Source organism: Varroa jacobsoni, unplaced genomic scaffold, assembly GCF_002532875.2.
Source record: "Varroa jacobsoni isolate VJ856 unplaced genomic scaffold, vjacob_1.0 scaffold_137, whole genome shotgun sequence".
Classification (NCBI taxonomy): domain Eukaryota; kingdom Metazoa; phylum Arthropoda; class Arachnida; order Mesostigmata; family Varroidae; genus Varroa; species Varroa jacobsoni.
The window spans coordinates 139,281-162,947 of NW_019213039.1; the positions used below are offsets into that span (position 1 = coordinate 139,281).

The window sequence follows — 23,667 nt, forward strand, 5'->3', positions numbered from 1 at the left end:
ATGAATACTTGGCATTGTGACATTACCTATTTAACTGGCGCGGATTTTGAAATAGCTAGATTTTTTGCTCACCTATCTTTGTGGTTACCTACTGTGGCATCTTTTGATTCGTATTTCGAACAACCTTAAGTCAAATTTAGGGTCCAGCTGATTTTCCGACTTCCTTAGGGTCTAAAATTAGAAGTCGTCGCCATTCAGCACGAGCTACGAAGGCAAACAACGTCTGGGTAGATACCCTTGAAAATCACTCATCGAACGAGACCTGTTTGATGTACTGTGGTGTGTTGTATGTTCAAATTTATATAAATATACATATACACCCACATATGTATACGGACATTCAAACGTATGGATCTGTACGTACTACGATCGCGTAAAAACGAAGCATCTGCGCGGACCATTTATCACGGGAACAAATCCCTAAGGGAGAGACTTCACCGTTGGCACTTTTGCTCGTTCACTCGTTCGCCTGCTGCCATCGCCGTCGCCTTAACCTTCGTCGTTGCGTACGTTGTCAGCAGTTCGGTCATATTATTTATTATAACACAGCCACCGGCAGTGGCGGCCATCGTCGCCCCGGCAGCAAAGACGATAGAAATGAACAATAACATATGAAAGGAATTCAGCTCTGTCTGGCGAATCGCTCAGCGCAAAGACTCCTAACCCTTCCTGCCCACAAGAACAGCTCTCACAGTCTCACCAGGAGAAGCGCATAATGCTATCGTTCGAGGCCGCGGCAGTGACGATGGCAGAGACACGACCGTAGGACTTCACGTATAGCAGGGCATTATCCGGAGCGGAGACGTGGGCTTCGAAGCAAGTCGCCCGGGAATACTTCAGCTGCACGATTGAAGTTACCTAGCAACGCTAGCGAAGGGTACAAGGCTAGATTTTACAGAAGAAAGAAGGCAGGACAGCGAGCGAAACAGGATGGTGCGAGAAGAAGGTGTTCAATCCCTCTAGGTACTGCTGCTGCTGCTTTTCGTTCTCAGGTGACATCGCACAATGACACTGTGAATCAGATAGCGCCAACAGCAAACAAGGGCAAGCAGGGGTCCGTTCGTTTGTCCGCTAGGAGCCAGGACCCTCCTTCTCCAGCCACAGTTACAAACGCCGCTTACGTCTCCCAGCAGCGCATCTTTCATGAACGTCCTGCTTTGCAGCTCTTCGTAGACTGCTGTCCGTGCAATCACCACGCCCAAATATGAGCGTCTTTTATGGAAGCTGATTGTACATAGTGTAAGCCCGGTTGCCAACTGAAAACCCAAAGCAGCGCGGGACCTGCATCGCTATCCAACCTCTCACTCCCTGAAACGAACGCGCTGGCGCCCCGCCCTTCAGTTGTCTTTTGAACGCTGCATCAGAACAGTTGCGGACCAGAAGTTATGCACCAAGGAGGCGCTTGAGCCTAATTGATAAGAGCATTTCATCCCACGGGAGCGTTGATGTTACCGTGACTCCAACGGCGCCACTGTCAGCCGCGGCGGCAACATGAGCACCGTTGCTGTCAGTGCAACCTCTGGTTGGAAGCGGAATGGAGCGTAAGTCCGCCAACACCAGAAGTTTTTTGGTGCTCGTTTTTGCTGCTTGCTCACGCCGTACGCAAGAATGAAACAATGCTTTCCGAGCAACTCTGTTAGCTGGCAAAGCTTCGTTGCCCAAAATGTTCGCCGGAGTGAGAGCAAGCTAGCAGGGTACACTATGCCGTTCCAACAAATGGTTATATAATGCAAGCAGAGGCACGCACAAAGATAACGGTGGTAACAGCTCTAGAAGCGACAACAGTAGCAGCAGCGAAAAAGAGGGATAGGCAAAATGGCGGATGATGCTGGGACGATAAAATACCTAAGTGGCGGTGGTATCGGGGCAAACGGAAACATGGTTTTGCTCCCGCTGGGCGAAACAGCGAACAAACGTCACAACTTAAATGAGGACAACGGTAACTGTACTGGTTCGTTGACATTAACCACAAGACGCAAACATGACCTTGGCTCATAACCACAATAATATCGCTAGATGGGTGTTATGTTATACTGTTGGACGAGTTAGTTGAATTGTTTTTGTAACTCAGTAACTGCATCTGCTCTGATTACCGCTGCTACTCCTGCTAAAAGATGTCTCCTGTCAGATAGAATCCAAGGCTACGGCGAGGAGAAGGTTTTTGCATTGTAGCAATACAGCAACAAGGTTAAAAGTGGTGGAAGATACCTTGGCACAAAAACATATCTCGCAAAGGTCGAGGAAGGACACTCTATTCGAGGCAACTGCTGTTTAATGTATTGATCAGAATGGGTCTATATGAACTAAAATTTGCCTAATGCTATCGGTCGTTAAAAATAACTGATGCTATGGAACAAAAAATGTCCAGTATACTCGATAAACACTGCTTTATTATATGGCCTAAATAAGCGTACTACAGTACATTTATCTTCGAGAAGATATCAGTTAAAAACGTTTATGTCGTTGTCCTATATAGCTTCACCATATAAATTTTGTGCAGCAGAGGTGCTAATACGAAAGCGAAATGGTTTTTTGTGTGCAGACAGGTCAATCATTCAAAAAAAAAAGATGCTTTCATTTTTAGGACGGACTATAAAGACGATACTTTATAATTACTTACTGACAAGTTATGTATGTCGAAGACTGTGATCCGTCTAGCGTCGGTCAACGGGGAGTTCTGTTCCGCACTATCGAACCCGTATTGAATATGCCAGACACTGGCACAGTCACGAATTGTTGCTCCCTAAAGAAGGTGATATAGTGTTTAACGTTCCTCAGAACTGACTTCAAGGCCCTGGAGCCTCCGTGACTATTGTGGTCTAGAAAGCATTTACTGCTCATTGTTATTAATAGAAAATTCTGATCCATGATTGTGACCATGGCCAACCGTACTGTATATGTCGACAATATAGTTCTATTGAAATGATGTACTACAATGGAAAAATTTCTTTCAGAAACAACCACACGTGGCATGTTGTGACATTTAACGAAAATACGATCCCCTATTTTAGCTTAAAATACATGCACACACACCTATATACATTTCTGTTAGGTTCAATTGTATTCGAATGCTACCTTGTTTTTTTTTTTTCAATTTCTATGCCTTGTATCGACGGCATCTACATGTACTCTGTCATACGTAAAAGGCATGATAACTATGATAGGACTGATAGAAATGCGACTAGTCGTATGAGCTGATCAATCTGTATAACAGAACGTTACTCGCTGAGATCCGACTTGCAAGGCTCAATTTTACATACGCACTAATTTACCAGCAAGAAATCCCTTTCGATCATAAGATTACACTGTGTAAGTGCTAATGTAAAGCGAGTAAAAAGTAGAATTCAGTAATTATAAAGTCTATCTGCTCACTATCCTATTCCCTAGCTTAGCCAATATCAAATAATCTTACCGAATAATACAATTATAATATATAATGTTGTAGTAGCATAGATCTTCAGCACCCCATTGCTGGATCTTACCAGATGACCGAACGAAGCAATGTTGGTTAAAGAAACGTCTATCTACGCGGAGCATGCACTATAGTTGCATGATCTTTTACAGGGAAGAATAGCTAAGCTATAAATGACTATAATATTCGTATGTATTTAATATACGAAATATTACGATATTTTAGTTTCGTTTGACTAAGTTGTCTAAGTAGCACCGAAGCACTGTAGTAAGTAATAAGTAAGCCAAAAAAAAATAAAATATGGAAAATCCCTACAACAGTTCAACTTTCATTTTCCAATCATATAGTCCGACCAGCAACTGGTTTCTTCATGTCAGACGAGTTTTGGGGGGCTTCGGGATGTCATGAATACTTACGCAAGGGATGTCGTCTTTGTCGCGACGCCGATTCTTTCTACCTGTAACGCCTGTTAACACTATAGCAATCAGGTAGGCACGCGAAGTTTGTCCTTGCCTATTATTTGAAGGACTCACTACTAGCCACTAGATTACTCAGTTGGCATATGCTCGCTTCCCGAATTATTCGAGTCTGATTCTCTTTAATCTTACAATTGAGTGCAAGGTTTTAAGGGGCATCAATGCATTTACGCATATGCTGCCTTTATTGGTGTTCCAATTTAAATTTCTGCCTTACATTTAGGTGTAAGAACGGGACTAAGTCACAAAAATGAATATTAATAGATGAGTACGTCGTAGATACACGAGCCGGACTGAACTGCCATGTCGTGTCTGTACAATAAAGGTCGCCAGCATTAGCAGCCCACACTATCCGCTTTGCTAACCTACGAATGTTTAGAACAACCTATCTCTTGTTCTCCGCTGACCTTCCTGATAGAAAGCTCTCGTAATAACAGGAAATAGCATTTTATATCACCCCTGGTAATTCTTGCTACGTTTTCTGCTGCTAGCCGAAGTAATTGCTAAAGAGATCCATGTAGGCAACGAACAGGGCAAGCTAAGCCTTAGAACGACGGGGGTGTGGGTTCATTTTTCGTTAGGCACTAATAGTAGCAGCAGCAGAAGTTGCCATAACAGGCTACCGGAGGCAATAGCATCGCTGCTGCGGGCTGCTATAATCGCGACCAGTCGGAACAACGAGTACGGATGTAATAGAAGTGGCTGATATTTCTGCGCTTCTGTAGAAGGTTCCACGGCATCATTGATGTGTACGCGTATCTCTTTACTCCTATGGACATGTATGCCCGTCTTTGCCCTAGTAGCAGCAGCAGACCGCTCTGTAATTCCTCTGCTGGCCCGCCGGTCCGGTTCTTCGAATGATGGCAAATTCTGTAGCGAACCTTGTTTCGCTAGATCTTGACCGCTCCTTTGGTCGGTCTCTAACCTCCACCTTTCAGTCTTCTTCATCTCGGATTTGGCTTTCCTAAGGCTATCTAATGGTCCTTCCACTAGCGATGCTCCCACCGCCACCAGTGATGCCATTCGAGCTATCGCTTAGCTTCAGTTTCGGTAAAGAAACCTAGCCTCTATATAGTAGTATCTCGTTGGAAGCTCTCATTCCCTCGCCCCCACCGCTCCCCAAAATCCCGCAGCCCACACGTCTTCTTTGCCGTGCCTTCCCCGGTCGGTGGGTTCTCTGCGTCCTATCTCACAGTCGTTCTTACGTTTCTCGCTACTGCCGACTCAGCCATCTTCTTTTGCCGCTGACCCTTCTGCTGCACCCACTAACGCGTCAAGACTAGCCATCGTATCTACTATCGCTACTAGCTTTGCAGCAGCTACCCAACTATTAGGCGACGCACGAATCTAATGGCGCTGTCATGGTGGTCAAGGAGAAGCGGCGGACGTTGGAAATGCTCATTTCCATATCAGACGCGGTCTCGTGGGAAACATGGGTGAGAGAAAAGGGAGTCGACAAAGAGGAAAAAATGACATAGACAGGGTTCCTCTCCCGCCCTATTCGCCCCTGCACAAGGGCTTGCCCCTTGTGTTCCAATACATGAGAGCTGAGGCCGCATTGTAGGAAGAAACGGCTGGGCCAGGTAGACCGGCAAAGTGTAGAACAGACAAGACTTACTATATATGGTGCTGCTAAATAGCCATGCTACCCCTACTCCTGCTATTGCAAGAACAATAAGCTCTCGCAGAATAACTGCATATATGTGGACGGGTGACGTATCTTCGTATGGCCGTAAGAAAAGAAGTGAAGAAAGGCAAAGAGAGTTCATCTACGGATGAGGGTTCAATGAGGTAAAGTGCTAAGGGAAAAAAACTATCTGCGGTCACAAGTCTTACCGCCCACCAACTATAACTACCGCTTACCGCTACCCGTTTTCACAACTGGCAAGTGTTTCAAAAGGAGGTAAAGAAGAATGAAGCTTTACCGGAAAGTGGTACGACTGAAGATGGTCACAGAAAGAGGATAAATGTCTATTTTTGTGTACAGGAGCAAAACGAGCGGTGGAAGTGTATGTGCCAACAGCAATGGTACCACAAGTAGTTGTGGTAGGAACCGTGGCTGACGATGCTACACGGTAAACGTCCGTTCGTGATGGGCAATCAAGTGTCTCCGTCAGAAATTCGGTGCTGGAGGCGATTTGGCTTGCGCAGTTGGTAGTGACCAGCTATACCAGCCTGCGTTAACATGACCTAACTCAACTAAGCCAGACACGATACTGACTTTTGCTAACGAACAAAAGCAACTGGCCTTATCGGAATGGACACTTCGACTTCTACTAATGTCCCGCACGTTCGGTCTCGTCATTGTGGTCTAGGTCGTTATCGATCTAGAACTCATCCTTATTGTTGCTGAATGACCTGTTGAAATACTGAGCCACTCAACAACTTAAAGCTGCCGATTTCGAAGTGGATATTGCAACAATACCTACAACAGCATCAAGATCAGGTTGTGTAGCAATGGCCGCTATAGCAACCTGTCAGCAGCAGCATCGACTGCACATTCACCCCTCCTTTTCGTTTAGGGTTTAACATTTCGCCTGCTACTGCGTTTGCCGTTAGGCTTTATCGAGACGTTAGTCTACAGCGGGCCGGCTGATTGTATTGGCAGTCATGAAGGGGCCAGGGGGTGCCTGAGTCTTCCTTTCCAACCGCCACACCCAACATTGGCAGAAAGAACCAAGGGCAAAAGAGCATGGTCCTCAAAAGACTTTCAGAGGCTCGCCTGCCAACCGGATCGCCGTTCCTCAAAGATGCCACTGCGGTCGAACCTAGGATAAACGGCAATGAAAGAGTGTAGCGAACGGACCAATATGGGAGTAATTCGGATATTGGGGGCACAGGAAACCTCATGGGCACGGTTTAGTAGCTACCTTCAGGGAAAAAAGAAGAAGACGACGACGGCGAAAAAGCGACGCGTCGGGAAGAAAAAGGAGTTAAGGGTGAGGCTAGAGGTACTTAGATATTCACCAGCCAATATTAATGGCCTTCCTATAAAGGCAACACCAGAAGTAGCCATGGTAAGCATAGAGCTGGTAAACGAAGAATTGAGGTAACCATGCTAAACGGTAGGGAGAGTGCACGACGATACCTTGAGTAAATTATACGGTTTCAACAAGAACGAAATACTTCGGATCGCGAAGACTATAAAGAGAGAAAATGTACACTTGACCTGCCTGTACCTTATTTGAAAGGAGGATAATAATTGCTCAAAGAGAGTCTGTAACCATGAGATTAATCGCGTGTCCAAATGTCCGACTAATAAAATCTGATAATCAGGTAAAGTTATATATATATATATTTCTTTAATAGAAACGCGATTCTGTGAATTGTACCGTGAACGATTGGTGCAGGTTTGTGTAGTAGTGAAGGCATTATTTTTACAATATAGTCTGCTTGAGCCATAAGCTAGCTGGTGAAACGCGAAAAACTTTGAACTTTTCAAAAGTAAGCGCCCGGGTAGCGTCCGTAAGTTGAGTAAGCTCCTTTCTTTTACCATATGGTCCTAATGTTGTTATAGATGTGAGCGACTTTGACAACGTCGGTGTTCTCTATTAGATTTTTGTGTCTGCAGGAAGACACGCTCGAACTGAACTGTGGCCACGCCGATCTATTTCGAAAAATGGTTAAATATTTCTTCCAGCCGTCGCTTCCATCAAGAAGTGCATGCCTTCTGCATTGCTTATAATAATTCGAAGCAATCAAGTGAATGAATTTATGACGTTCGTCATGAGCATTACACAGTTCCTTCTTACCCGATCTCTAACACTGCGGGGAGTAGTACTACGCTTACAAACTATGTACTACGATGCATCTCAGCCTATATTGTGTTCATTCACTGTTTAGATGGTCAGCACCTCGCCCATGTATTATTGTAAAAGAGTTGTTTTCGTCAACGATTCAAGCTATCGTACATCGAGTTTGGTTCGTACGGCTGGCGAAATTCTTAGCGTATATATGATATAATAGCAGTACTAAATCGTAAATGCATTCTATTCAATCTATATAATAGCGACCAGTTGATTGTTAGCTTTCACAGTGTATGTATAAACTGCATTGATGAAATAAAAATATTGATAAATGTCATCGATTGTGACGTTTATGTTAAAAACGCCCGACCCTTTGAGGCCCCTTTGAGAGACGGTACCGTGTTACAAAATGGGCAAATCGGAGTGCCAATCGCATCTAATTTTGATCAGTATCAAGGCGATCACAGATTATTGATATATAGATATGCCGTTACTATAGCTTTGGTGCCTTATAATAATTATCCATATATATTTTGGTGTCGGTAAATTAGCTGTGACTGTTGTGGGTCAGCGGCGCAACTCCTTCAGCTGTGAGCTTTGGATATATGTATAAACGACGATAGGAACTGCTACCGCTGCTTAAGCGATTTCTTATTACGATTGACTTCCTTCGTGGACAATGTTAGCTTCTATTCTGGGTCTTTCCTTCGTGTACACGCAGAGCTCGTTCCTGTACACTTCGATGCAGGACCGGTTCGTGTCGGCAAGCGCCGCCAACGTTGTAAGCAGAGTCGTCTCCCGAGGCGCCGCAAGATTTTCAGTATCGGTCGTTGCATGTAGCGTGTCTATATTGTTTCTTTACACAATGTGTCACGGTGCATCAGTATGGATTGACTCTGCCTTGAAAATACGTGTACCATCGCTGCTACCGCTGATGTTTTTGAGGTCGCTGGTGCCTATAGCGATGCTGATGATGACGTCTGCATTGATACAAAGGTAAGCCAATGGCAACGACAACAAATCAACACGAGTCGATAGAACATCATGTCTGCAAAGCTTAGTCGATGGCAAGCAAAGGCACGATGACTCCGATTTCAGGAACGATTTCCGCTCCGGCTTTGTGATGGGTCTTTTCAGGCTAAATTGTGTTTGAGCAACATACGGGCTGCTGACATACAATGATTCTGTTTACTTCGCCGTCCTCCGGTTGCAAGTGTTGTCACTCAGCGTCCCTTTCTGTATTGTTTCGACTGCTGCTGTCTTGTTGTCTAGGAGATCTGTCAAGGGGTTTTGTAAATATCCGTATATCCGATCCAGCCAATCCTATTTGCTATTAGATGAAGGTTCTTCATCTATTTACTATAACTTGTACCATTATGCTACGAGAACGAGCTGAGTCTAGCAATACAAAGAGAAATAAATTTCTCAGTTTACCCCTTTATGGATTTTGTACGTTACCTCTACTGTCGCTCAGCGTCTCGCTTAATAAAATGCTGTATCCGCAATGGTGGTAGACAGACAGACACAATGTTAATAGGTAACTATTTTAGAATTTAGGTTTGTATAGCCTACGATAGTAGGACACCATCGTGTGGAGCCTGTGGTAGGAGCCACTAAACACTGAGTATTGCAATCGTCATCGGTTAAAGTCGGCGAGATTCGTTGACATTAAAAACCTATTGGGATGATTAAATGTCTATGGCGTAATACTTTAACGATAAGCGCCTCTGTGAGCGTCAAGGTGAAGCGAAACATTTTCATAATCCAATAGAAATTTTGATCTCCCTGTTTGAAGGGGGGGGGGGGGGAGCAAGGTGGTATTTTTGATTTCTTTCAGGATCCCCCTATCAAACTATGCTCAAACGTGTGTTTGTATCTGTGCTACCGCAATGATCTCGAGGGCTCTCGCCCGCTGGCAATCAATCGACTGAGTTTGTCTTAGTCTAGCTGACAGTTGTATCGATCGGATCGGCGATCGCGTCTCATTGTTGATATTGTATTTGCATATGAGTCAAGCGAGACAGTGGAATTCGAAGAATCGACAGAGATAACGAAATAAAAAAAAAAAAACCCCAAAATCGTTGGAGGATGATACAAGCAAGCTACTGCCATTACGATATACTGAATGAAGCATAGATATATGGAGTGGGATTGAAGAATCGTGCAGACTGCCAAGGGAATTAACGGCGTAAAATGTGGGGATGTGTAGCGGCTGTGCATGGCGATCTTGTCAATACATATGTGCTTACGTTGCTTATACGGAAACGTAATGCATTTACGGCCATTTCCAAAACAATGGATCTGGTTCTGAGCTAATGCATCATTGAGATTAGTTCTAAAATTCTGACGTCACCCCACATGTGTACAATCTGATTAAGCTGATATTATGATTAAATCTATATTTTAGGCTTATGAAGTTATAGTTCGATCGGAAAGATGATGCGAACTCTGTAAGATATATTGAATGTTAGTATTGTTTTTACGATTTGGTTGAACGGGTGGCAGATAGAACAAAATGATATTATAACTTCAGCAGAACTTGTGTTTAATAGAAAAGGGTGTCTATGGTTTCGTTGTCATCTCAAGGATATGGTTATGTATATACATAAAGGTTAAAAATAATGGTATTCGTGATAACAGTAAAACAAACAAAGATAAATGATCACTTTCATTCGAACATTCGCTCGGCTGTGTCGCGCTTATGCCATTGGGGTATACATGCGCACGTATCCTCTATGAAACAAACAGCAGGCGTAAATGCCTTTAATTGATATTAAGAATCCGGTACACAAACGTAAACGTAAAAAAAAAATCATCATTCAAGTAACGCAACAGTATATTGTAGAGATTTTATTGTAAATTTTTCGCCTTTACATATATTGACCTGTGACCAAGTCAATTGTATCAGAACACACACATGTACATATCATACCTAAGAGATTGACTGAGATCGGGGAGATCGAATCCGACCGCCGTTGTCAACAGTGACCAGCCGAGATGTTTAAGACGACAAAGATGACTTAACTCTATGTCTGCTTCGAATATAATAATATTGTAATGCTTCTTCGCGTCCTGTGTGTCCCGTCGGTTGTTTTTGCAGTGGAGCCCCAAGAGCCGGTGATGCGGCTAGACGGCCGGTCACTTGAACCTGGCGCCCTGTTAGGACCATTCATCGAGGGGCAAACAGTGGTGCTGGAGTGTGCGTCCACGCAAGGAAGGCCAGCCTCACTGGTAAGTAGATGAACCTACTACAGCCGCAACTACTGCGAGGCGTAGAAGGCACTTAGGCATGCATAAGAGCCTATGCGCAACGAATGAACAGGCTGGACCGGAGTAATCTTTTTAGTTTTAGTGTTGCGTTGAATTCAACGTAGCGCCAAGCAAGACAAATCACTAGAAATATAAAATGCCTGCCAAGTTTTTAATATTCTTTCTCCGCCAGCAGTTTTGCATGTGTTATATGTATAATGTGAAAAATTGGCTTCTCACTTGGGGCACTTGTGTGGGGTTGCCACATACAATTTGATTATTTCTTTGTTTGAAATTTTTTTAGGAAAAAAAGCGTGCGCCTTTTCTACGATATTAGCAGACAAGTGGGTTTATGTAATCCAACAGTGAGATATTAGTGACATAGGGTGCTTTAGAGATCAGCCAGGTCAATATCCGAAATAACCTTTTAAGTGCGATTTTCTAAATATGCGGGTGAAGAATTTACAAACAGTATTTATCTTGCACTCTGATTGTATCGTTAGGCGCCACGGAGCTTGACGAAACACACGCCCACATGATCTATTTCGCTGTCAATGGTTTCAATTAATTCGGTATATATATTAGATCATGTTCAAACGAAGTATTCCTCTTCTTTGTCCAAATTGTATACAACTTCCTTCTTTAGTGCAAACAATGAAAAGGGCACACTTATCAATGCGACATTTCAATGAGGAAGTTCGCGCACAAGCTCCTCATCGGTGTCACGTTCAAAACCCTATATGTTTACTCTGGCTGCCACATAGTCAGTGGATGTGCTCAACCTGAAAATGCAACAAAAAAATGCAGAGAATCTCGATCGTTGGAGAGAAACAGCTGATGCTATCCTAAAAAGCTATCCTAAGCGAGGGCCCGACGCGTTCCTGAAGAAGAGCGGTCTACCTGGTGTCAGTTAGGCCAAGTTATTTTCAGCGATATATCTGAAAGAGCTTCGCCGAACGCATTTAGGGTGTACCGGTTTCTGTGAACAATTAGGCCTATTTAGAAGAGGCTATACGTGATTCACTCGACAAAGAGCGCTCTACATCAACGATTTTAGATTTGCAGTTATGTGATACGGTTGGAGGAAATGCAAATGATTCACAAGTTAGTTATTTTCTTAGAAAAAAAATATATAGCATGCTTCAGGCCATCCTTTGAAACTGTGTAGGCCTTCGTTGAGAAGATACTTAAAAAAACTGTAACTTTCAAGTTGCGAAAATAGGTTATTTACTGATCGGGCACCATGCGAGTTGTTGGCCGTTCTATATAATGTAGTTTATCTATTCACATTACATTGGAAATAGCTTCCACGGTACATACGGGTACACCATTTTAACTAAGTCAAGTACAAGTCATTTGATGCATCTCAGATAGCTTTATAGCGACAAGGCAGACTTCCATTTGTCGGCTGCTTATTTTTTTCCTAAAAGTGGAGTGGTACCAACAATAAGTGGTAAAACTAAAAATAACAAACGTTTAGTGATGGAATTATCATCTGATATCTAAGCAAACGCAGAACATGAACCGCAGCGCCCAAACGGTGTATCTCGTCATTGATGATGATGCATACAGGCATACTCTGGTTTGCCGATGATGACCCTCTTTCCTCGATTGATATTTAATAGATGTACATAAACTCAGTCGGTTTCTTCGACAGACGTTGAATAAACTAAAATCAAAATAGCCTCCTTATTAGCCAGATGTCATCATATAAATATATTGAAGGTCATCCTATCATAACACTCGCTTTGTTAGGAAGTGCAATTACGGACTCGTAACTGTATGGGAAAATATTAAAGGATATGACCATGGTTTCTGGTAGAGATGATATCTTGGACGAAATACAGAGCTAATGATCCTGTATTTGCCCGGTGAATCTTTCGGATCTTCCCTTTCAAAGTAAATGACCTTCCTTTATTGTGTTAAGTCATTACATATACAGGGTGAAAATGATCAGATATCTATGGTGCACTCAAGAGCTCTTGCTCTCTGCCCATGTATGGATATGCATCAATATTTACAGCTAACAATTTCTATTAGGTAGTACAATTTTCTACAATATATCTTCTATTTTTACTCTGATAACATCAGCCGCAGTTTTTTCCATTACAAAAATCCACGAAGATCTCTTTGAGATCTAGCCTAGGTTCCACCTCCCATTGGCTGCTTTCGCTTTACCTTTTCCGGCAGAGCGGGTAACCCTATAGCCCACTCCAGCTTACTTCATAACTGACTACCTCCCTGTCTGCTAGCCAACCCCTCATACTGGACTTTCTAGGGGGTCGATGTTAAACAGCTAGGCGACTCTCAGTCGCCTTGTCGACTTGTCTTTTTTGCGAGATTCGTGGCGGGTCTTAAACGAACCTAAGACAGCTATACCGAGCACCGTCCATCACAGCGTTATTGACAGATCTTCCGCAAGATTTGGCTCATCTTCTTATGTGGCGATAGCAGCAAACGTCGAGAGCATACTACCGGTCTGCCAGTGGATTCTTAGGCGGCTTGCTATCCGGCCTGTAACAGAGGATTCGCGTAAGGGACGTGAAAGGCGAAAGATTGAGATGGCCCATGTCGCCTACCATGTCTTATGCGTCCCAATAGATTTGCGTCGAACCTAAACGACAACAGGAACTTGGGAAACTGGCAGTCAACTCGTCGTCTATTTATGCTGTACTGTGTGGATATATGTGTCTGTATGGATTCACGCAAAAACGACGAGGTCGCGGCTCTGTCCCGATGGCCACATGCTGTTTGTGGCGCAATAGCTCACCACTCAATTATACTGATGAGTGACTGACACGGTCTTGGCCCAGGTCGGCGACTTGGTAGCTGCCTCAGGTGGAGTAGTGCTAGGCAACTAGGCCTGCCACATGTCTTCATAGACCCAAAATGGAGCCGCTTTTACGGTCTGACGTCGGGCAGGAACGCGATGAAAAGTGACTGTCCAGTTTTTTGCCACGGGACAGTAAAAGCGCTACAAAATTACCAAGTCCACTTAACGCTAGCTATGAAATGCGGGATATTTCACCATCCATAAGTTAAAAAAAATCACATTTGTGGCCATATGTTGCTCACCTCCCAAAAAGGATTCACTGTCATCCAGCAATAACATGATGCGCAATCAATGCTACTATATATTTATATACATCACAATATGTACTATTTAGTATTAATAGTGTTATTATTTCGATTTATCGTGTGTCATCGAACTGCTTAATGCATCGCAAGAAAAACATAAAGCGGTAGGAAATTCAAAAATGTTTCAGCTAAGTAATATCGCTCATGTTTTTTGGATGCAAATATTTTCATGTGTTTTATGGAAACAAGGCCTGATAGGGACTGACTTGCACTCTTTCACTGCCTAGTTCTGTTTCTATATAAACGCATTGTCATTGTTATTGTTGTTATTTTGAGTACGTTGAGCGTTCCCTGAGCGGCATCGTTCCATATGCTTTCCATCGCTTTTCTCTGGTTTCGTGTTCGCTATTGACTAATGCCCCATTTTTTTGAAAGCCGCCTGTAACCCCACTCCTTGCCGCTTCTACTGGTACAGTGAGGGCAACGGCAGTAACAGTAGTTGGACTTGGATACTGTGCTGCTTTCACATTGCTGCGCCTATTTGCATTCGACCGCTCGATCCTGTGACTGATAACCTTTAAGCGCTCAAGGCAACGAGTGGGGCCAAGCTTGACTTTCTACGGCACCGTGTCCGATCGACAATCGACCCGGGTTTGTATCGCAGCGGCAGCTGCAGAGGTAAGGGGGGGGGCCATTTCACGCGAGTACGCGAACGATACCCGAGAAACAGAGAGAGCGTCACGCGTCTAGCGGAAACTCACAGCGTCGACAGTAACAACGATTGCAACAACGCCACATTCGTCACTAACTTTTGAAAGCCCCTTCGCCTGTAACCGTGTCCTGTTATTGACACTCACTCCGCTGAAGGTTCGCTTTTGTTCCAACCAGCGGATGCCTTCCTGTCTGGTCCGAACTTGATGACCTATTCTTCGGCCTAGCGCGAGTAGTCTTTACGTACTGCGGAGCGTCATCGAGAGCAGCGATAAGTGTCAGGGCAAGTCTGGGAACAAACTAGCGGGTGAACTCAATGGGGAAAGGTCACCTCGTCCCAACTCGAGACGCTCGGCGCCACCGGTGGGACAGAAAGAAATAACTTTGCCTAGAACGTATTCGAGAAAAACGAACCAGCGGTTCATCATTCACCTCTAACTCACTTACTAAAGGATTGCTTTTTAAAAAGCTGTACGTTACTTCGGCAGGAGAGCAGACAAACGATTGGCTTACGAATGGTCGAACTGTTATTGGCCGAGAATAGGCCACACCGAAAGGTGGCTGGCTGGCCTAGGGAAGATTGGTAGCTGTTTTCGGGAGCAGCTTTGTTGCTGTGCTAGCTCGTACAGCAACGGCTAACAATGAAAGAAGAGTTGCGTTGAGACAGAGTCTTGAAGTAGGCAACTGCACGGATAGCCTGCAGGGACCGTTAGGGACCTAGGTGCGTTGGGAGCGAAACTGATGCTACCGCCACTGCCGCTAGCGGATAAAGGTTACACGTACGAATCTCTGTAGTCAAACACCTTCGTGGCAAACCCGTGGGGGGTTCGTTTGATACGAACCAGCGAACAGAACTAGCGTCATGGACAGACAGATCGACCGACACAACGGTGCTCACACTAAACAACAAACAAGTTAGCCTTTTAACTCTTCTCTTTGCTAAGAGGAGTCGTTGTACAGCGATGGAGTGGTGGAACTACGCAGCTAATAGTGCTGGCAAACTTCTCGACTTTTGTTCGACCCACAGACAGGAGAAAACAGAAGCCTAGGGAGGTCGCTAGCGTTCAGCTCCGGGTGTGTACTTTAAGGCTGTGCGTTTCGGGGTAGTATGAGCGTGTTGGCGGTTTGAGCGTAGCACGAGGGAAGCCTTATGAAGCTGGTGAGTCCATCGTTTCGTTGCCTCATTCTTGCGGCATGGGCAGGTGCATCGTCCGAGGTACCGCCATCGCTACCCTCTGGGCAACGCTTATTATGTGTTACGCGTGCCCCGCGGGACTTCATTGGATGAAACTCGTTTTGCGCTACATCCTCCACGTAGTGGTGGTGCAAAGGGTGGCGGAGGTTCGGGACCGCGGTGGCTGTCGGCTCACCTGACTCACGCGGTATCGAGCACGAGGATCCGAAGTACCGAGGAGGCGCCAAACGATCCGAAGCTACAACTCTCTAACTAAACGAATCCACTTCATCAAAAGCAAATGCGGCTTGCTGTTCCTATTTTGCCGTATGTGAGGTTGCCCTTTGTCCCTCGTGTTTTGTCCGTCCTTTTCCTCCTTGCTTGCACCGAGTTTCCGAATCCTCTCAACTCGGTGGGTGGTGTTTGTTTGTTGTAGGTACAACCCTGCCGACATGCATATACCATTGGGATGTCTGGCATGATAATTCTTTCTCTCTCCCTTTCTCGTTTTGGTATTTCAAAATGGCGTTAGCGTGGTGAAAGTACGAGTAAGGGAGATAGGTAGTAGCCTATGGGCAAAGCCATCGAAGGGGAAGGATGAAAGAAACAAGACGCAAGCGGCGGTCTCACCCTAATGTTTGAGGTCTTCGAAGTGGACTATTAGTTGCGTGTCTAGCGGCACACTTTACCTACTGATTACTAGTGAACCAGACCAACCGGTGTCTGCGTTGTGATCCACAATATCTAGGCGTACATGGGGGGCCAAGCAACTGCCCCGAAGTTGTTTGAGACGTTTAGCATGGAATAGTTTGCCAGTAACATTGCTCTTTGAATGTAGCCGCGGCTTAGCAGTTCGTTTGGGCTGCTACTCCGGGGAGCCTGAAGCGGGTCGAAGCGTCCTTCAGTCGGTCGTCATCCATTTCGAATGGATTCTATCAGAAAATCAAGGAGCTACTACTGCTCGTTTGATGGGGGCGACAGGATAAAGCAAGCATCCTATCCGGCTAAGTCAGCAATTCATTGCCCTAGACACAGGGCATAATGAGTCCGTTGTAACAGCAGCTGATTTTCACGCCTTACTATTACAGCCAGAGGGATGTGTAATAGAGCGTCGTGTCACTGCTTCACCGTTGCTCACCATAAGGCTACTTCGTAGTGAGGGATAGTAACGTACCCGGGTTAAACACGGGTCAGTTACCATCCATCTACATGTGTTCCGTCTATCTCGTGTGAGTTTAGAAGATAATAGAAGGTTATGGCTTCTCTCGTCCAGCCTTGTGCAGCGGTAAATTTATACATTTTTCAAAACTTTATCCACCGTGGTTGAATCATTACCTGTGGAAGATGACGAGAAGTTATACTATACGAACGAATTAGGTGTCTCTGATTATGGACCGGTTACCGAGAAACATTATTCGCTCGCCATTCACATATTGTCTATATGCGGATGTCTGTCTGGCACGTACTGTCACACACACACACACACACAGACACACACACACACACACACACACACACACACACATGCACAGATGTTAGGTCAAAGCTGACATGTCGAAGCCGGCCACCGATCCTGCCGCCACGAGAAAATGAAAACATATCCACTCTCGCGCATCGACGTCCCACAGCTGTTGAACACCTACAGAGTCAGAGCGTGGCCAAAATGACCGTATCTGTAGCGTGTGTGTAGTACTGTGTATGCCGCTATGATTGCGTGTGCGCGTGATTGTATTTGCGAGAAATATTGCTCGTGTATATGTTTGTTTGTTTGTGTGTGTGATGGGATCCTTATGGGTGAGCTCGGCAAACGCTTGGTCGACCGAGTTATTATTATCTGAGCGTGAGTGGTAGTATTTGTCTATGCGTGGCTGTATGTATTGCTAGTGCAGTGACTAGTAGCGACTATCACATGTTTTGTATTGTCTTCCTGCTCGCCCGGAGCCCGCCTTTCCATTGATGGCCTCTCCCCTTTCCCACTCTCTCTCGCGCGCGCGCGCTTATTTTTCCCACTCGTTCAACATCGTTGCCCGATTGTCGTTATGTCGGTCCTTCTGTTCGTCCATCTGTCTGTTTGTCTATCAAGCACAAATGCGGTGGTACAAGGCTGCTACGTGGAGAGAGAGAGATCCGCCAGAAGTTCATGGCAAAAGGATAATATCAGCGCTGGAGGTCAAGGATTAGGAAAACGAACAGCCATCTAGCGACGACGAAAAGGAGAGGACTTCAAGCCATCAACGTAGTAATTCATTAAACAACTTACCATACCACCGTCGCCGCTGCTTCTTAGTGGAACAATGCACGTTAAGCGGTTGCTTATCCACCTGCTATTCCTGCAACGCTTGAATCTTGCATGGATGCAGTCTCTACTAACGCACTCCGACTGGGAGGGCTCTCGGCATGGAAAAGCGATTGGGCAAAAGAAAGAACAGAAGTCAAAACAGAGAAAAAGGTACCGCAGAGAAGATACAGAACGAGATACGGGCAGAATCTCAGCCATATAAGCCATAGCGGTTGCCAGAAGTGACTAGCACTATAATCGACCATTAGTGAGCTAATTCCTACCACTGGTATATAGTAGCAGTCGACACCGCATGACAAAAAGTGCTATTTGGCATTGCCACGTTGCACCGCCTGTGCGATTTCTCTGTTCGTGGCTGGATATTCCTGGTTTTTCGAACTCTCGGCAGAGCGACAAATGCGAGGATGGATTGCATGAAGGACAGAGGGGTGGTCTCGTGCCTGACGCTTCCTTGATGCCGCTTCTTGCTAGTGCCAACGGTTACACCAAGTTCTTGCCGTACAGACCAAAGCCACTAGTTGTCGGTTTGGCCGCCTCTATCTGTCTGCTCCCACTATTGTTCCCGGCTACTCTCCGTAGTAACTAGCCGAGCAGTACTACAGCGATAGTCGACTCGCTGTTGCTGTCGCTGTTTTCCGTTTTCGGCTCTCGTGACTCTTGGGCTGGCTCAGGGAGTGAACCAGTTTGTCAGATACTTCAAGCTCCAGTAGCAATTCCCTGCCTTTGCTCCTTCGCGGCCCCTTTTCGAATGCTAATCCGGTTCTGGAACAGGGAACCTGGAAGCTTCTCTGGAAGCAAGCCTGGCGGCTCCAATGCTGTAACCTGCCGCGTCTCCGGCCACCCAACATTCCGTTAGTTCCTCAGCGTATACCCAGCCGAATTAGACGGAGATTGTGATTAAGACACGACGAAACCAACCCAAAGGAGACGTACTTGAAGATGGGAATGGAAGCTAGTAGGTGAAGGCAGGCGTTAGGGTTAGTTGGTTTGTTCCGTAGCAATTGGCTCCTGCGAGTTATCCTTCGCTTCCATACTCGACACCCCTCTCTCCCTTTTCTTCTTTTCTTTTTCTCGTGCCGAGCACGAATGCGTAAGCGATGGACTACTTGATGTAGAAAGTGCAGTGGGGCGCGCGCAGAAAGACAAATGAAAATTAATGCTCCCGGGTGATCGTCAGCCACTTTTACTTGCACTTGCAATGGTAACTATAGCCGATATCGGCGGGAACAGCGCCGGCGTTCTGGTCGCAACTCCGATAGCAGCGCAATGGCGCACATAAAAGTACGAAAGCAGTACTACTCTACGAGTCACTGCACCAATCGTAGCCTAACCAAAGTAACAGTAATTACACGCACACACGCATACGTATATATATATAGCTAGATAGACAGAGTTGGTCAGATGACACAGCCAGCTGGAGTTTCCCGCCACAGTCGTTACTTCTGCTATTGCTACAAGTGTGTTACGACCACCCACTACAGCGACCATAGAAGAATGGCGGCGAAGGGCGAGCGATGTCAACGAAGAAACGGATTCCTACAATTACCGCTATTAATGCAACAGTCTCTTTCTTTGGTGAAGCCCCAGCCAGAACTCACTGGCTATTGCGTCATATTTCCTATATTGTTTGCTGGACCGTCGCTTACTTCGTTATTCCGTCAGTCGCCAGTGGTTCGTCCGGACGTGCGATCCCTGACCGAGGCAGCGACCGTGGAGTGAATAAGCGAGCGAGTTAGAAAAGAAGACAACTAGAGTGAACTGCTAAAAAGAATAGCGGATCGAGAAAACGTGCTAGAGGCAAATGCAGCTGAAGGATGGTCTGACGGCTATGATAGTAAAACTAATTTCGCACAGTATGAATGAGCAGATGATCAAGACTAAGCGACATAGCAAAAAAAAAAAAAAAACGAGAAAACCCGATAAAGAGAGAAGACGATATATGGCATGTTGTATAAACTGGGTGGATGGGGCGAAATCAACTAACTCCAGCAGAGGAAAGACGAGTAGATCTTTTGTTATGGGAGACGTGTCTATATTTTTGTACATGTAGACCTATTCTATCCTGCAACAAAACGTGACTACCCGGCTCATGAGCTAGCATTGCTAAATAACGGAGTATCATTGTAACCAATCGCTGATATAAACGATTCAGATAGTTACATCGTAGTATAATAATATGGTATTATACGAATCGGGTAAAGCAGCCTGACCGATGCCAATGGGCGGTATGGGTACGACGTTCGTAGCAACATCTAATTGACTTCCGATAATTTGTCAGTTGGAAAACCGTTGTCGTTCTAACGATTTACACTTATGCCTTTTTTTTGCCCACCTCGAACATATGTCTATTAAAAAATATTCGACACTGATATGTTATATTATGAACGAATGCCTTTCTAGAAAAACAAAACAATAAGAAGTGGGTTTATTTCTATTCGTTTCTTTGAGGTCTAGCACAAACGTCTTACAGTTTTAAGAGCATCAGATGAGGTCAACCGCTAGGGGGATGATTGTCAAAATGGGACTTTGTTGTTTATTTAATTGAAGGACAGCATTCTGTTTAGGAATCGATAACGTACACGCTTGCTCACAAGCCTGATTACAGGGCAGCTAAGACGCGAGGGGCAACTGACCTTAAGGGTCGTTTGATTCCTTGATAGTCATGACACAAATGGTGCTTTTTTTCTTTTCGATGTCTCTCTCGATGTCTCGCTATCTCTACGATACAGAAACCATCTATTGCAATTTACATTGACAAAGGCAAAGGGACGTAACTTCGTAGGGTTGTCTGAAGTCCAAAACTCGAACCTAGCTGCCTTTCTTCACTGCTTGCAGCACAATTAATTCTAAACAAAATTCACTCCCGATCTTCGCCGACCGAATCTATGGTCCGAGTAGATTGACTGAACGAGATCAAAGAGTTATGGTAACGGTCGGACAACTTCCTTCGGTCGACTTTGGCCTGGCTCGGCAATTCGTTAAGCCTGGAGGCGCAAAATAGTGCCATGGGTCCACAAGAGGCCACCCGCGCAGCGTCGGAATGATCTAGGCTATCTCGGGGCTTTGGGGGGTTTTGAGCCTGGGGTAGACGGGTGATGAACACGCCTTGGCCTCTAGTGGCGCAAATGGATTCACGTGCACACCCGCAGAGTTGACGTGGAAGCCGTAATACCCAAAGGAGCCTAGTGCATGACCTCGGCTCGGCTTGTCCTTCTCGTTCCTGGCGTTTGTCCTTCGTTGTGGAATTGTCGCCGTCATCCAAGCCAACTACGAGGGCTAATGCTGTTCTCTTCCACATTTGCACATCCAGCACTGTCGCATTTTAGCGCTATACTAAGTGTGGGAGCGACATCGATGAAAACCTGGTGTGAACAGCAGACAACGGGAATAAGGCGGAGGGTTTTTAGAGTCGAAAAGTCGAAATTCAGCTTTCATAGAACAACGAGACTAGCTTGTATTAATATGTCACATATTTTATTTAAATAGCTTCTGATCCCGTTTTGAACTTTTAACCACCGCCGCCACTCTGAGACTATATTACATGGAGAATGACAGAGACCAACCGATGCTGAATACTATTAGCCTCCATTACATTAGAGGAGTCTTGGCATTGAGATACAACTTCACATCCTCACATGCGTTAACAACTCTTCCGGTTAGTATTTTCTCTGGAATTAACCCATGTTAAGCCGTATACACGCACATAGTCATATCGGTGATTTTTGTAGTGATTCATATGTCATTGTACTGCAAGGATCTACACATTGGCAGAGTAGAGATACTCCGAATAGAACCTACAATGGGGCGAGAACAATTTGCGAGAGTGAGCCGGTGCTGAGTACATCGTACTTCGTTCATGCTGTTGGTGGCATAGTTGTTGTGTACAATTCGAGTAGTATATGCATGCCCCGCGTTTATTGCGTGACCTGGCCTTAATCCGTTTTGTCTGAAAGCTCGAGGGGTCAGTTAGGGGCTTCATTGGTGAGCTTCAGGACCTTGTCCGCTTGCTTGCTAGATAGCGGATTGGCTTGTTGGCGTTTTAAGTACACTCTTATACAGTTTACTACACTTGTCCATGGGACGACAGTAGCAGTCCGGGGGGGCAAAGCAGCGTGGGTTTGAACTCGCAGGCTCACATTGACGCAAACGTACCTGACCTTGTCCCACTGCTGCGATAAAGCAAGCCGGTGCTTCGCAGTGATCTATGTAAGTAGTGATCGTATAACGCTATGGATAGATTTTATATACGTACGTGCGCACCCGCCCAAGTAGAATAGCTAAAGCGAGTACTGCGGTACGACACATCAACTTTGTATGGGTAACCGACTCGTATAGGATTACCCTTGCAAAGCTTAAAAAAAAACATCCTCAAAGACCTTTTTCATGTAGGTCCATGAATATTTGTATGTTTACGACATGGTATTTTTTTTTTTACCAACAGTCGCGGCCCTTTGAAATATGTATAGTCTTTTTACAGGTTTTCATCAGGCTGTAAACACTCCTAGTGAATGTACGTGCCAGCTTTCGCGGTAAGAGGGGCCAACGACGGTGCCTTCAAGATGCAAGAGCACTTACATGGCAGAGCACTAGGAAAGGCGAATACGTTCGCAGCTCTGGTTCTTTGTTGCTGCTGCTGAATAGACGACGGTACGATTCTGTACGATACTACACAATTCATTTGGTTCGCATTTATTAAAAAACGTCGGAAATTAAGGCAAGCGTTACCTTCGCATCCCTAGATTACATTGAACCCATTGTGCTACAGAGATGATGAGAAAACGTTGGAATTAATGCAAGACGACTGGGTTTCTAAACAGAAAAGGAAAAGATTCACTTAGGGTTTAGTCGTTATACCTGGATGAACGGAATTATATCTAAACTAATTAACTATCTCTCTTGCTGAGATAGGCGAGGTCTAAAACAGCTGAAGAAAGTCCAGGTTGCATTAACTGCTGATAATGCTAACATGTATATGTTGTTACAGAATATAGGCGACCAGATTCATGTCATACTGGAAATGTACTAACGTGGGCTTCACGCCATAACGTGGTGTAATCATAAAATGATTGACTCGTAGGGTGTCAGCTTGAAAAATCTGCAACGGAAGCCGATCATCCAGAGCTGGTCATCAGACGCTTGAAATACCGTTGTTGAAACAATCCCAAAAAATTGACATTGGTCCAACAACGGTTCAATAATGGAGTGTGATCCATACTGGCTTCGTTTTGCTTTTATCTTGTCTCCGGACAGAAAGAACGACCCGTATCGTTGTGTTTTCAATCCTTCTTTAATTGCATGAGGCCTGCGTTCGCGAATTGAGCATGATTGCATCCGAATACTAGGTGTCCGTTATTTGGATTGGAGTATGACGGCAGCGTCAAAGCAGCGATAGCTTATTATTAAGAAGAAGGCAGTTGAGATTCTTCAAATCTGGAAGCACTTGGCTGAAAGGCCTTATTTAAGACCTAAAAACTTGGGTGCTGTGACTCACTCGAGTTTACAAGAGGCACAGCATAGAATCT

At 45.1% G+C, this 23,667-nt stretch overlaps 1 protein-coding gene across 1 annotated transcript in view; it reads left to right on the forward strand.

Annotated features, from left to right (window-relative positions):
- The window catches only part of LOC111268547 (hemicentin-1), a 151,294-nt gene that overhangs the window by 83,731 nt on the left and 43,896 nt on the right, over window positions 1–23,667 (forward strand). Inside the window, exon 5 of the mRNA XM_086971737.1 lies at window positions 10,735–10,865. Within this exon, the coding sequence (XP_086827863.1) occupies window positions 10,735–10,865 (131 nt within the window). The remainder of the gene's footprint in view (window positions 1–10,734; window positions 10,866–23,667) is intronic.